At 35.6% G+C, this 14,567-nt stretch overlaps 1 protein-coding gene across 1 annotated transcript in view; it reads left to right on the forward strand.

Annotated features, from left to right (window-relative positions):
* Window positions 1-14,567, forward strand: part of XRCC4 (X-ray repair cross complementing 4) — a 186,323-nt gene that overhangs the window by 23,311 nt on the left and 148,445 nt on the right. The window contains exon 3 of the mRNA XM_032205917.1: window positions 1,184-1,371. Coding sequence (XP_032061808.1) covers window positions 1,184-1,371 — 188 coding nt within the window. The remainder of the gene's footprint in view (window positions 1-1,183; window positions 1,372-14,567) is intronic.

Raw genomic sequence — 14,567 nt, forward strand, 5'->3', positions numbered from 1 at the left:
AAGTGTTTTTGTTTTCAAGCTGTCACAAACTAATTTCCTTTTTCATATCTTACTCTTTCAAATGCTGGGCAAATGCTAAAAATATCTAAGAGCAAGTAAGGATAAAGGACGATCTAGAGTAGTCTTCCTTGGAAGATTGGTCAGAAAGGAAGGAAACTGTGCTGTGAATCAAGTAAAGAATCTAAAATACTGTATCAATAGGCTATACACTGAAGTATGCATTACATGGTGGACATATTTCTCTTATTTAATAGAGTCTTTGCAGTTCAGGAGACTGTACTCTGACATAAAGGTTATTTATTCAAATTAACATATGGATCTCTAAAAGTATTGAGGAAATTGTTTGTAGAATGAAATTAAAAGGAAGGAAAATAGCCAAGGACCTAGGTGGTAAAATTAAGAACTGTTTCTTGTTACTCCAATGGAGAGAAGATGAGTCTTGGTAAGCTGCCTTTCCAGTTTAAGGGTTAATGGAAAGAAGATTTAGGAAGAAATGAACACAATCAGAAGCTGATGGGAAAGGCAGTCGTGGTTCTTAAGGACAGTATGTCTCTAATTGGACTGTTCTGCAGCAAATTCAAATGTTCTTTGTTTTCAAAAGAATGGAATAACATTTTAATAGACTAAATCTAATAAAAAGTAGAGACACATTCCCCCATTTAGTGGGTCTTGTGTTTAAACAGCATAGATTCACCTGCCTCTAGGTCTATCTTCCCTTTGTAAATTGACAATTTATTTTGTTTTATGGTTGTGAGTTACAAATTTGGGAACGTAGATTAAGAATATGTGAGGAGACAGTTGCCTACCTGCTGCCTTTTAGGGTTTAGGTTACACACTTTCAAAGAAAACTAAGAGGGTACAATAAATCATAGTTTGAACATTATGCTCTTTTTTTCCTATTGTAAGGCTAGTACTATTCTAAATAACTCTAAGTGAAATTGTGGAGTAATGGTAATAAACCATTTTCAGACAGGAAAAAAAAGGCACAGAACTTCTTATGGAAAAAAACAGTATTCCTGCTGCATTTTCATTAGTGAATGGCACATACTGATACATGTCAAGGAAGGAATAGAATAATATTTGTCTGTCCCTTAACGTCTGTGAGCATGTCTGTGTATGTATGTAAACAGATGTATATGCTCACACATGAATATTTATTTCTTAAAAATCTTCTTTGTTATAGTGTCTGAAGCTGAAATTTCTAGAGAGGCTTCTGACATGGAAATGAATAGAGAAAAGTATGTTGAAGAACTGAAGAAAGCATTGATACTTGGAGAAGAATCAGCTGGTAAATACAACTTTGCTATTTCAAGAGATGAAGAAAATGCAGTGTGTCTCTTCTCCTATGAGAGAAATCTGAAAGATGGCTCTGTAAGTACAGTTAAATGCTTAAATTATTGTTAAACTATGAGAAGGATCTTCTTGGTACAGTTCTATATTTTATTAGGTTCGTTAAAGTCAAATAGAAATCTGACATATTTCTGATTGAATAAAAAGGTGAGCTTCTCTATGGGTCAAACTGGAAACAAACATGTAGTTCCTGTCAAAGCCTATCAGCAGGACTATTTCTGTGGTACTGCATCTTAAATGCTGCTGAATAAAAGTATTACTTCTCAAACTTATTTAAGTTTTTGAGTGTGTGTGTGTAAGCAGGGTATGACTAGATTTTGACTTCAATTTAGCATTAAACTGATAAGTTCCATAAGCTGTAACTTTGTTTTTAATTCCTAACTCAGGAAGCAAGCTTCCCTATTCAAATTCTGGCCTTCTTTGCTTGTTTCTTTCTTCTTTTTTCCTATTCTAAATAGGAACAACAACAAAAAAGCTTAAGATTACTTTCAAATGTGAAAACATATTAAAAATAAGTTTTCTATTATTTTAAATATTTTGAAAGCTAATGCTAAAATGATTTCCTGCTTAGAACTACATCAAATCACAACTGGGAATGCAGTTTCAAGTTGGTTTCTTGGCTGCAGAGGAAAGGACTCTTAAAGCATGAAACAAAGTAGTATTGTCTGTATCTGTAGACACCATTAGCTGTTTCATGTTGTGGTTTGGTGCTGAAGCTTTTCTGGGGAAGAAGCTAATAAAAGGAAATCCTGCTTGCACCTACTCTATTTTTCTCCAGAATTTAATCCTATGCTGTAACCAAGGTTTGTCACTGCTTCAGTTGTGCAGGGATGGCTGACTTCTCAACCACATCAGTGAAAGAATTTGGGTTTAAGGAGCAATTGCAGTGCTCTGGGAGGATCAATGCACTGATCGAGTTCAAGCTCAGGGCACAGTTCTGGAATCAGTTTCACCAGCACTGTTATAGGGAAGAAAACTCTGGGCAGAGAATGGAATCAAGGTTGCAGATAGAGAAGAGTAGGAATCATTTAGGCCATGTCTGTCTGTCCGTTGGGGGGGAAAAAAAAAAAAAGCATAGAACTATTCCTGGAAGCAAAGTGTCTAAGGATTATCCTACCTACTTTGTTTACTGCTTCAGACCAATGAGGCATGCTTTGCACTTCCTTTGGTTAATTTTGTCAGATATCAGCTTTTAAGAAACTAAGAGACTGACTTGTAACAAACAAAAAATATGTTATCTGGGATGCTTACATTGAAGTGGTGGTAGAAATGCCTTTTTATCAAACTTCAAAATTGATGAAGAATTCAGTATGGGAATTAACTTTTTCTCACTATTTTCAGGTTTGTATTTTACTGTAAATTGAGGGCCATTCATACTACCTAATCTGTAGCTACTCACTTAAGTGCCTCAGAAGCCAACATCAGAGCCTTCACTTTGCTTTGCCAAGTGGAGAAAGAGAGATTAAGTTGAGTGAAGTTAGGCTTCTTAAAAGGGTGCTTCGTTGTAAGCTCATACAGTTTAGGAAAACTTCAAGCACAATTTGGCTCTTGAGTAAAGTGCCAAAAATTAGGTGATAGAAGCATTTCAATCCATATTATCGCTTTTTCTGTGTATTTACCCAAGGCCTTATAGGCTCTATACCACCTTCTTGACACTTCTTGTGCACACACAGGGCTGAGTGCTGTTCACAAAGGGTCTAGGCTCAAGTACTATATTGCAATAGTATTACAAGGTTAGGACCAAATTTTACTTAGAAAATAAGAGCAGTAATTTTAACAATCCTGTTTTTCTTCTCTGTGTCACACATAATATATTCTAAATACCAGACAGATGAAATACATACTATATTTTATTAAGGGAAAATATCTTCATATATGTGGGCCCACCAAATACGTTTCCATCAATTAAGGCTTATGAGAAACTTAATTCATATGAAAACATCTTTATGTCAATTTGGGAAAATAATAATCTGGCCAAAGTAATTGAAAATACAGTGTCCTGATACCTATGTGTGCATTTAGGTTTGGTTGTCAAAAGAATGGTTTTGGAAAAAATGTCATTTCTTGGGTGAGAACACACCTTTTTTTCCCCACTGTATGGAACTAATGCCTACAAATGAAATTGCCAAAGCCTTTGTGAGAATTATAAATATTTTCAATGTGTATAATAGAGTGTTTCAAATATTTTATGGAGTCTCTGGGAAAAATTCATGCTGTATATCTCTTGACAGCATATTACAAAATGATCTTGCTGGGCCTTATACATCCAGAGGGCAGAAATTCAGTTAAATGTACATTTACTGGAGAGGACACCTAGAGAGGCTGATCTGCAACTTAAACACTGAATTTTAGTCGTGTTTATTCCTTACCATTTTTCTAAAGGGTGTCTTTTCTGGCAGGTTTCACAAATTGAATCTTCCCCAGTCTTGGGAACTTCTTTACTTATTTTTCAGGGGGTGGGGTGTGGAGGGAAGGGGAAGGGTGTGATGGAGCTATTGGTTGAAAAGTACTGTGTTTCCTTTGTTAGCTGTACTACTTGCAGTCATGCAGAAAGATTTGTTAGTCTTTGTGCTTTTACTAAAAAATGTGGACATAAAAGAAAAGGAAGCAATAATTTCAGATTTTGACAGTAGTGCACATCATAGTTCTCTTAAACTCCTGACTTCTCCTCTCTTATCCTGTTCTATTATCAATCCCCATTGTGAGAAAAGTCCATTCAATTATCAGGAATAATTAGAAAATTACTCTTCTTAAGTCACTATAGTTTTTACCCTTTGATATATAACAAAGGGAGAGATTACAGAAAAGTATGTGTGAAGATGTTGTTGATTAGGTGTTTGAATACTGGACGTTTTGCTTATTCTTAAATAAGATGGTTAACACATTTCGGCTTAAGAAAAAAACTTCTGAAAGCGCTTGATGTACTTTGTGGGCTATGAAATGGGCATCAGATCATGCAAATATTGCAAATATTTTCACCCAATTGCTACACAGATGCATGAATCAATTTCATGCATTTGGGAAATCCATTTGCCTTTTGTTATAGGTATATGGATACTTGTACACACAAACTTGTTTATTTTGATTGCTTTTCATGAATTGTGTCCTGGTCTTTTTTATAGAAGTGGTGATAGACACAATATGTAAGTAAACACTGGCCAAGGAGTTTGTGAGGTATAGATCCATGGTGTGTATACCCCAACTGGAATGAGCATGTTACAAGCACCTTAAAGAATACACTATTGTAAGTTTTGCTGCTTGTAAGACACATTGCTTCTTACTCTGAATCCTTGTTAAGAAAATTTACATTTATTGTTAGATACCACAGTTCAAACGAATAATCTCAAATAACTTTCCTGATGCATTTATAGTTTGCAGTAGTTAATAACAGTATGGTGTTAGCTAATTTTTAATTCACAGAGAGAGTGTCTGAGAAGGCAGAAAAATAGCAATAAACTACAGCTAATTATTTGTTTTGTTTTAACATACTGCATCAATGTGGGAGAAGTATATTGCTACAACTCTGTACACTATCTTGGTATATCTGTTCATCCCTGTTTTTGCAAATATCCGCACATCTGAAATGCATCCTGTATATGATTAGCATGCTTCTTATATATATAGACTAGGAATTTAGTAAAACAGACCTGATTTGTCATTTAAAAAAAAAAAGTTTTCATATGGTAGGTGGTAAATTTTTAATGGTTTACAAATTCCATCAGAACTTAGTGTTTAAAATTTTAAGTCTAGAAAAGCTGTGATCAATACTTTTAATCATTGACTGATGGTGAAGTAAAGTTTTGTTAAGTGTCATTTGATTTTTCTCTTGATGAGCCATATTTTTCAGTTTCGGAGTTAACAGATGGGAAATTTTATATAAATATATTGTAATTTTCAGGAAATTAGTGAATTTGGAAATCTGCAATAATCTGTTTTCAATGCTCTGCTTTTCTGATTTATTTTTTTTATTTGCTTGTTTTGTTCTGTTTCATTTCTTAAGTGTGCTTGCAGGAATGTTTTCCAGTCTTCTAGTGGGTAATTTCTGTTAGTGTCTTTGTAATAATGACTGGTAATAGTCACTCGTGAATGCTAAAATGTACTAGATACTGAAATTTATTTCCTATAGCTGTACTAAACATGTATTCTGAAATCATTATTACCACTGCTGGTTTCAGCTTGCTGAAGGTGTACTTCCCTAAAATTTTAGTGCCAAAAGTGTATTGGGTGGTCCAGAGGAGTGCAAATAAGAATAATGGAGTGATGTAAAGCAAAGGAAAATGTAGGCATATTATTAGGAAATATTTTCTAATGTTGAAATATGTTTAACTGTTGAAGCCTTTGCCAGAGGAAGTGGTAGCAGCCCCATTGCATCAGTCACTTAAAACTGGACAAAGGAATGGAAAATGCGTTGTAATGCGCTGTAACTATGCTGCATTGGCAGTACAATATGTTAGATGACTTAATGGGTGTTCTTCATTCCTAAAACCTGTGAATCCCTGCTTGCCTGCCCAGACTACTGTACACGTGAGCTCCATCAGTCTGTGATGCCATGAATACTTTCACTAAGGAAGTAATATGCATGTCATAGCCCCCCAGCACACTCACGCATGCACAAACACTCATGCACAAAGTTTGAAGAGCAATAGGGTGGAGGATGTGGTTTCTGCAAGTTGCCTCATGAAAACAGATTTATCATCCCCCTTCAGGTGCCATAGGTTGTTTGTTCAAAGCTTGTTGTGCCTTTTGTTGTCTAGATGGAATGTTTGACAGTGGTAAGACTGACAGATGATTCTCCACTATAACAATAAATGTTGGTATTTTAAACATCTCACTGAGGTAAAGTTACAAGCAAGCCCTTGAGGATCGGTTTGGTTTTTCTTTTCTAGCTGATAGGGAAGAATAATTATCCTTTATTTGCTTGTGGAAGTAAATAGGTTCAGTGATAAAAACATGTCTGTGGTTCCTAAAAATTACTTCCTTCTTTTTTGTACTGGATCATTAAGGCTGGAATTACACTTGTTAGCCAGAGCCCTTTAATGAAGGACAAGGAGAGGTGCAACAGCTTAAGGGGTGCAAGAAGGCAAGCTGCATCCGGATGTGAAATTCTTTTGCCAATGTGCTGCTTTTACAATGTGCTGCTTTTATCATCAACATAATTAAGTGTCAGTGGAGTCATTTACAGCATACCTGTAGCAGTCATTCAGAAGAAAACAATTTATAATCCATTTCACCTGTTGCCTAGTTGATGAACAGGTAGGTTCCTCCCAGGAACTGATGTCTGCTACCAAAACTGGATACTTAAAAGCAAACAGTCCATCACCGTTCTGGTTGGGTTCAAACTAAATCTGTATTTCCAAATCCTTGTAGAGATGCTATATGTTCAGCATTATTTATATATTAATCATTTTAAAGATATATGTAATGAGTGGAGCTACCTAGGTCTTGATTTTTTTTTTTGTTTGTTTTTAAATGGATGGAAAACTTCCCCAGGTAACAAAGAATTCATATCTGATTTAGAGGCAATGTCTATGTAATCTTTATTTTGTAGTGTCATAGTAGCATGGTATTTTAAAAGTATTAGAGTAAGAATCACAATTTAGTATAAAGGGATTTCATAAGGATTTTAGGACTTTCATGTTTAGCGTTTTGAAACAGTGGTCGAAAAAGATAGTTTTAGAAATAGTTGTTCTAGCCACATCTTAGCCTGGTGTAGCCGAGCCTAAGATGTTGCACCTTTAAAAACCTCTGATTTGTTTTGTGATTTATCTTCCTTATGACAGGTGGCTTTGCCGTAGGGCATTCAACACTCTGCCCTTAGGAACTGTTTTTGGGGTGGTGAGGGCAAAGTAGACTGTTAAGAGTCACATTAAAATAACAATGGGTTTGGTATACAGTGGGACTTGTGTGTCAAGCCAGCTGCAGTGCAAAATGGGCCACACACACAGAGATCTCAGTAAGGGGCCATTGAGGCTCGGCCAGCTAAACTGCTGCCACCTAAACAAACACCATCACAGAGTTAGTGATTTAGCGCTTGATCTAAGTAGGTGACCACTTGGAAGTAAATCTTTCCAAGTACTTTAGCGAGTCACTCCACATATAATAAATAATGGAAATCCGGCAAGATTTTTCTGTACTGGCAATTAAATTGATTAAATAGCCTTTGATAAACAATTATTTGAGTGCTAGCAGTCTTCTTTCTTACAGTAATGTGACAGGCTCTTTTTTTTTTTTTCCTTGCCTTTTAAGTAAATTTGTAAACACGGAGGATATGAGCTTAAGAAATTCCACCTTAGATACAGTACTTTTAATAATTAGCTGATGGAAGAGATGCTGTTATTTGTCTCTTCAGTTTCCTGTGGCTGCTTTTCCATGGTCAGTTCCACGAGTTCATTATGAGTTTACTACAACTTAAAAATACTTAGAGCAGTTCCCATTAACGAAAATTTATCGCATACTGAATGAGGGAAGTAGAATTGGCAGAGCTCTTTATGCTGTCCAAACTGTCTTGGTTCAAGGTTTGAATAGTTACTTTGCTCCAAACCACCAAGGATATGTTGTTTGGATAACAAAGGTCACTGAGAGTTCAGATTGTTTCCCAGGCAATTCGACTAACTGCTCTATTAAAAAGGAAAGAGGAAAGCCATACAGAGAGACGAAATGATTAAAATGCAGCTCAGTGTAAAGGCAATGACTCTTCTGTATCATTTATATCTACGTCCTTGAGGATTTAATAGCATACACTCGAGTAAGTTTCTCGGAAGCTCAGTTCAAGAATAGCATGCTAATATACTGTACATAAAAACACAAGTGTATCTTTTATGTAATCTCAGACTTGAGTGCTATGTGATTTTTCCCATTTCACCTGATGTGTACCTTTAGGAACTCTTTAGATCTTGTAGGTACATTTTAAATACAGTGGGTTACTTTCTGTAGACTTGTGCTTAAAAATAAAAAGTAAAAAAAATAAAAGGATTGTTATTTTTCCCAACATTAATACATGTATAATATTTGACAAACATTCTGGAGAATTAGGCTGTTATATTTTCCTTGTTTTAACTGTGATTATAATCTTGGTTTTGGGAAGTGTTGGGGGAAGTATGTTTAAAATAAAGTATCATATACCTTTAAAATGAGAGACTGTTGAAAAAGGAAGAATCAAAGGCTGCCACGAATGAATGCTCCTCCAATTTCTAGCTACGCATCATGATTTTTGGAATTCACTGGAAGTATCCTGTCAAACAAAAGTAGTAATTTAACTTTTTCAAGGCCTATTGTAAATAGCACTGTAAGGGGTATTTTCTTATTTCAGGAGTGTCATAAGGGTGTAAATATATTTTTAAAAAAGTTGTAATGTGTTCTTATAATAGCAAAGTAACAGATATTGTTTTGATTAAAAAATAAATAAATAAATAAATGCAGTTGTCCTTTCTTCTTACTAATGTTATTGTGTTGTCTCCCATCCCCTCTCAGTTCCTTTAGATTACCCATTTTGGAATACCTGCTGTGCATTTCAAGCCTCTGTGTAGACATCAAGGCTTACTTTTACTTGTACAGCTGAGTTGAAATGCTTTCATTTTAGGAGGAAAATCCTTAAATCATGGGGTATTGACAAGTCTCAGTGTCCTAAGAAAAATATGGAAGACAGTAGATGCTCTGGAAAAGAGATTACTGTGTGCCAGGTTTTAAAACTTTGCTACAATACTCTAGTCTCATATTTTCTGTAAGGATGAACAACAGCTGGACCCTGAACAGCAAGAATCACACCTACATTTCTTTTTAAAAATGTTTTTGCAGCTCCAGGGGAAGCATTCATTCATCTTTCTAGTTGTAAAAGCATATGAAAAACATAAAGTTCAGGATAATAATGTGTTGTTAAATTTTTGATTCCCTGAAATAAAGCCTTTACCACTATGAAATAGTGAGTTGATATGTTTTAATCCTCAAATCTTTGACAAACTGTTTCCAGGTAATTTCAGCACACATATTAGCTCTTGTACAGTTAGTTACAGAAATATTCTTGAAACAAAAGAGCAAGTTGTCTTCAGGATGTACAATATTTAAAATAAAATAAAAAAGGACATTTGGAAATATCACTGTATAATATGGTGCAGAAATAAAGAAGCTGTATACTTGCAGTGAGGGAGCTTTTATGTTTCCTGTTCTTTTCTTCCCTTATGTTGCTGTTAGGTCAAACACATGCATCTTTGCTTGTTTACTTACCTCATGAAATCTTGGTATATTAGTAATTTTGAAAGAAAAAAAAAGTTTGCTTTGAACAGTGAAAACAAGTTCCTAATTTCATTGCCTGATACGCAAAACAAGGTCAGCTGTTTCCTGGTGGAATAGTACTAATCTAATTTTGATACATCACTGTAAACTGCCTTGTCTTAGTTTAGAATTTTACAGAATGCTAACTCCTGCGTATTAGATGCCAGAGAGTCTGATGAGTAAGATTGTTTTTTATTAGCAAGGACAAAGTCTAAGGTTTTTAATTTGAGATTTAAACTTTGAAACCAAATACATACAAAATTTCTGGTGAATCAAATTTTCCTTTAGAGTTGTTGTGAAAAGATAATGGGAAAGTACTTTGGAAAATGGGTTCTCTGTCAAATCTTTTGCGTATGCTTCTCTTATAGAAGGAAACACATTTTCCAGAGAGGTTACTGCACTGTACAATTTCAAGAGTGAGTTCTAGTTCTTTGAATTCATGGGTGGTATAATTCTGTGGGGAAACTCTTCCATAAAAGAAGATTCACCTCAGTATCTTTTTTTTTTTTTTTTTTTTTTTTTTTAAATCTCAGAGGTCTTGCAAATAGTGTTTAATACTTTATCTAAGATTTTAGTTTAAATTGTTTTGTTTGTTGTAAAATGTAACTATAAAATATGATAGTTTGCTTTTTTGTGTGTGTTTTCAGAACACACATCCTTGTCATTCTGTAATTTTTGTATCACTGGAAAAGTTATTTTTAAATCCTTTTGAGGTGTAAGTTTTTGTTTTATTGGTAAAAGGCCTAGTACGTCTTCTCAGTGCATGATTTCTGTTTATAGGTTATTAGTATGACAGAAATATTTAAGTATAACCAACCATGATGTATGTAGTAGCTTAATCTGACAGGAAAGATGAGAGTAGTATCAATGTAAACTCAGCCAGGAATAGATATGAGGTTTGGTGAAGAAAAACTCCAGATGAAAATAAACCTTAAGGATCAAATATTGATCCTTAATCAATAGATGAGGCTTGGCCTTTAACTAGGATTACAGTGAGGAATTTGTTCAATTTTTTCAAAACAGAGTTTATCAGACAAATCTCAGTCTTGTTGTTTTGGCTCATGCTACGGGGGAGGGGGGGGGGGGGGGGGGGGGGGGAAGAAAAAAAGGAAAAAAAAAAAAGCAAATTAATGCTGGGGAAAAGAAGTAGAAAGGAAATATCTAGATGAATTCATATTGTCTATACATTTGCATATGGTGTAAATGAACTTGGTGTTTTATGGAAGCCAGTGGAACCCCAAATGAATCTGTGCAACATGTTCACATAGCTTCCTAAAGCTGTCTTCCTGTGTCCCTGCTCTTCTTATTAGCTGAAAAAAGATGTATACAGACTCTGAGTTCAAGCAGTGACTTCCATAAACAGAACTCTTTACAAAACTCCTATTTGTATGCTGCTCTGTTTTTAACAAGGTGGCTTTGGGGAACTTGCTGCCACATTGCACAGGAGAGCATAACTATCAGAGAGCAGCAGGGCAAGCTGCTGTACCAGAGGCAGACTCGGTGCTGAGGGTGACAGCAGGACAGGTGGGGACAGTCCTGCAGTACCCCAGGCCCACCACCAGCCTGTTTCAGACAGGAGTCCAGAGCACCGGAGGCATAGCCAGGAAGTCAAGTTGATGTTGAAACCAGTAGGTCACTTACAAAAGGTAGTGTGAGAACAAGACTAACTATACTAAGGGTGCAGATGTACTCTTACAGCATTTGCAAAAACTGTGAAGAACCCCAACATTAACAGGCTTGATGCCACTGGGAGCAAGCCCAGAATTTTTAGAAATGTGGGTTTGGTACTGTATTGTGAAGGCAACATATTCAGAAGCAACATTTAGAGCTAAAATTGCTTGACATTTTCCCTTATAACGTCTGATTTCTTATAACTTTTCTGAAAATTCTGCTTCTTTCCTGGATGTGTTTTTTGGGATCTTCTTGAAAAGAAACAAACAATTTTTGTGAAATAAATAACCCATTTTACCAAAGTTAAACTGATATATTTTAGAAGCTGCAGTAAGCTTGTGCTTTGAGGCAGAGGTGTGAAACCTGGTGGGTGTTTTTTTTTTTTTGTTTTGTTTTTTTTTTTTTTTTTTTTTTTTTTTTTTTTTTTTTTTTTTTTTTTTTTTTTTTTTTTTTTTTTTGTTTTGTACTAATGATTTATCCCGTAGTTCATTAATCATGAAAAGTCATGTACATGTGGATACTTTTCTGAACTTTTCACACATTCTCTGTGCTGGTCTGATTTGACATAGTGCTGTGCTGGTTTGCTGTTTTCATTAATATCTGATTCCATGTAATCAGTATGTAAATTTCAGGCTTTTATAAATTCTCAGAATTACGAGAACAAATTCGTGTTGAGACCATAGCTGGAGCATATGCTAATTTGCGGTAGCAGATCTTTGCCAGTGTTCCTCATTGCTGCCCAGCTACTGAAAAATACAGTGTAAGAACAGTTGGCTATTATTGTTTGTTCTGTCTGGATTATTGCAACATTTTATTATTTTCGATCTTGTAATGGGACTTAAACGTTTTTGGGAAAAAAACGATGGAAAAATATTTAGTGAGATACTAGTAGGAAAAGAAAAACTACATATATCTGCCCTCCACTCTCGAATAGTAACCTGTATTTTCCAGTTTGGGAATTGCTGTTATGACCTCTATTTGCAAGTAGCATCCATCATATTGAAATCAGATGTGTAAATCTCATCAGAGTTAGTATACTAAGTACTATATGGAATTAGTGGGGAGCTTCTTAGTCAGGAATTGGTCCTCTTGCTTGCAAAGATGCTTTTCAGTATTTTTTTTCTATCAGAAAAATTTCAGATTTTTTTTTCTATCAGAAATATTTTCATTTTAGTATTGCATATCTGTATTTTGTATATTTCCTTATAGAAGCTGTTTATCAATGGTTTGCATAATCAGATACAGGCTATATTGAAGTTACATATATAGTGCATATATATATATCTAACTCTATGTGTAGACTGATAATTGTTGTTAACTTCACTCTGAACATATTTCCTTTTTTTTTTTTTTAATACTAGAAAATACTGAATGAATCATGGTCTTTATTTTTGGGTGATGCTTAATGCATTTGCAGTTTAACTTGGGATAAAACTCAAAGCTAGTTAAGAAGTTTTATTGCAGAACTCTACCATCCTCCTGAAATTTTTAGCTTTTTGTAACGTTTCATACAAGTCCTCTGTGCACTTTGTTGGTTGCTACACAACTCACAAGGCCACAGCAAATAGATTTTCATGACTTCAAACTGAACTCCCATTGCCTTGCGGCTATGTTTAAGACCTATTCAATTTTAATTAGAATGAAATTTCTTTGTTACTCTCGGTATAGCTAGTCCATCCAAGAACCAATAAATGGATAGATTTTGCTATTTACTTGGAATAACACTCTTTCACTCTAGCCTAAATCTCCACTTGCCACTTTTCTGAACTGAACCACTCCCTGGAAAAAAAAAATGTTTATGAACATTTAAAGGAGCTTTTTACAGACTTATTAACTTGAGCTATTGATTGCCAGTTACAGCTCCAGTGAAAGTTCCAGTGTACCCAATACCTTCTGTGTCTAAGTCTACAGAACTGTGGTGAATTTGGAAGTGTTTAAATAAATAGCTGGAGAACATTTGTGAGCTTATCTAAGCATTTACAAGTATTACTTTATTATTAATATTTTAAAATATTAAGCAGAAATCCTATTGAACATTCAGGCACATCTTGAGAATGTGTATTCCTTAAAATAATTCAGAGAGACAGCTGATAATTTTTGTAGGGGTTTTCTTGAAGGACACTTTAAAAATTGAAGTTACTCTCATCTTTTGCTTTTGTGGGCTTGCAAAGCAGTTAAAACAGTGAAATCTTGCTACCAGCCTGGAGAAACTGATTGTGTAAATTAGCTATTCACCACCTCGTGTTTTTTTCTGTTTTATTTTTTTTTTCTTTTTTTCTTTTAGTCAATATTACTTTAAAGTTGAAATACATCAAACAACTCAGTTTTAAGGCAGTCTTGGAAATAATGAAATATTTGTAATATAGCTCAGAACTAGTAATGTTATCAAGAATGCATGTAGCATTGAATAGCAGGCTGAAGAATGTCTAAAAGGCTATTTCAAATATACACACATGTATAATTATAATCAAAGATGAAAACTTTTCCATCTGCAACTTGTGGAGTGTATGGAAATAATTGAATATAGTAGGTGAAATAGTAGGTTGTGGGTTACACAATGAAGATTTCTCTAAAGTCAGTCTTCTTGGTTATCTTCTTGGTTATTCTCCAAACACCCTCTCTGCCCAAACATTATAGGAACTGACTCAGTAATATCCTATATTAATAATGACAGTTGTCTACAGCTGACAACAGTTTACCAGAAGGCAGTACTGGGGTTTGTTGTTTATAGTATGGCATTGCTAGCCACTCAAGGGAAGAGGTAGTCCTGTGCTACTCTGCTCTGGTGCATTGAGCACCGTGTGCAGTTTTGGGCTCGGAAACATAAGGAGGACATAAAACTATTATAGAGTGTCCAAGGCAGGGCTACAAAGATGGTGAAAGGTGTGGAGGGCCAGACAGATGAGGAGTGGCTGAGGTCCCTTGGTTTGTTCAGCCCCGAGCAGAGCAGGCCGAGGGGAGGCCTCATGGCGGCCTGCAGCTGCCTCAGGAGGGGAGCGGAGGGGCAGGCGCTGAGCTCTGCTCTCTGGGGACAGCGACAGGACCCGAGGGGACGGCATGGAGCTGGGACAGGGGAGGGTCAGGCTGGGGGTGAGGGACAGGGTCTGCACCCAGGGGTGTTCGGGCACTGGGACTGGCTTCTCAGGGCACTGCAGTTCACGAAGTCAGCACTCAGATGTTCGGTCTGATTTTCGTATGCTTCTGTGTATACTCAGGAGATGGGCTTGATGATCTTTGTAGGTCCCTTCCAAATCAGGATATTCTAGTAAAAGAACAGT

Source organism: Aythya fuligula, chromosome Z (assembly GCF_009819795.1).
Source record: "Aythya fuligula isolate bAytFul2 chromosome Z, bAytFul2.pri, whole genome shotgun sequence".
Classification (NCBI taxonomy): Eukaryota; Metazoa; Chordata; class Aves; order Anseriformes; family Anatidae; genus Aythya; species Aythya fuligula.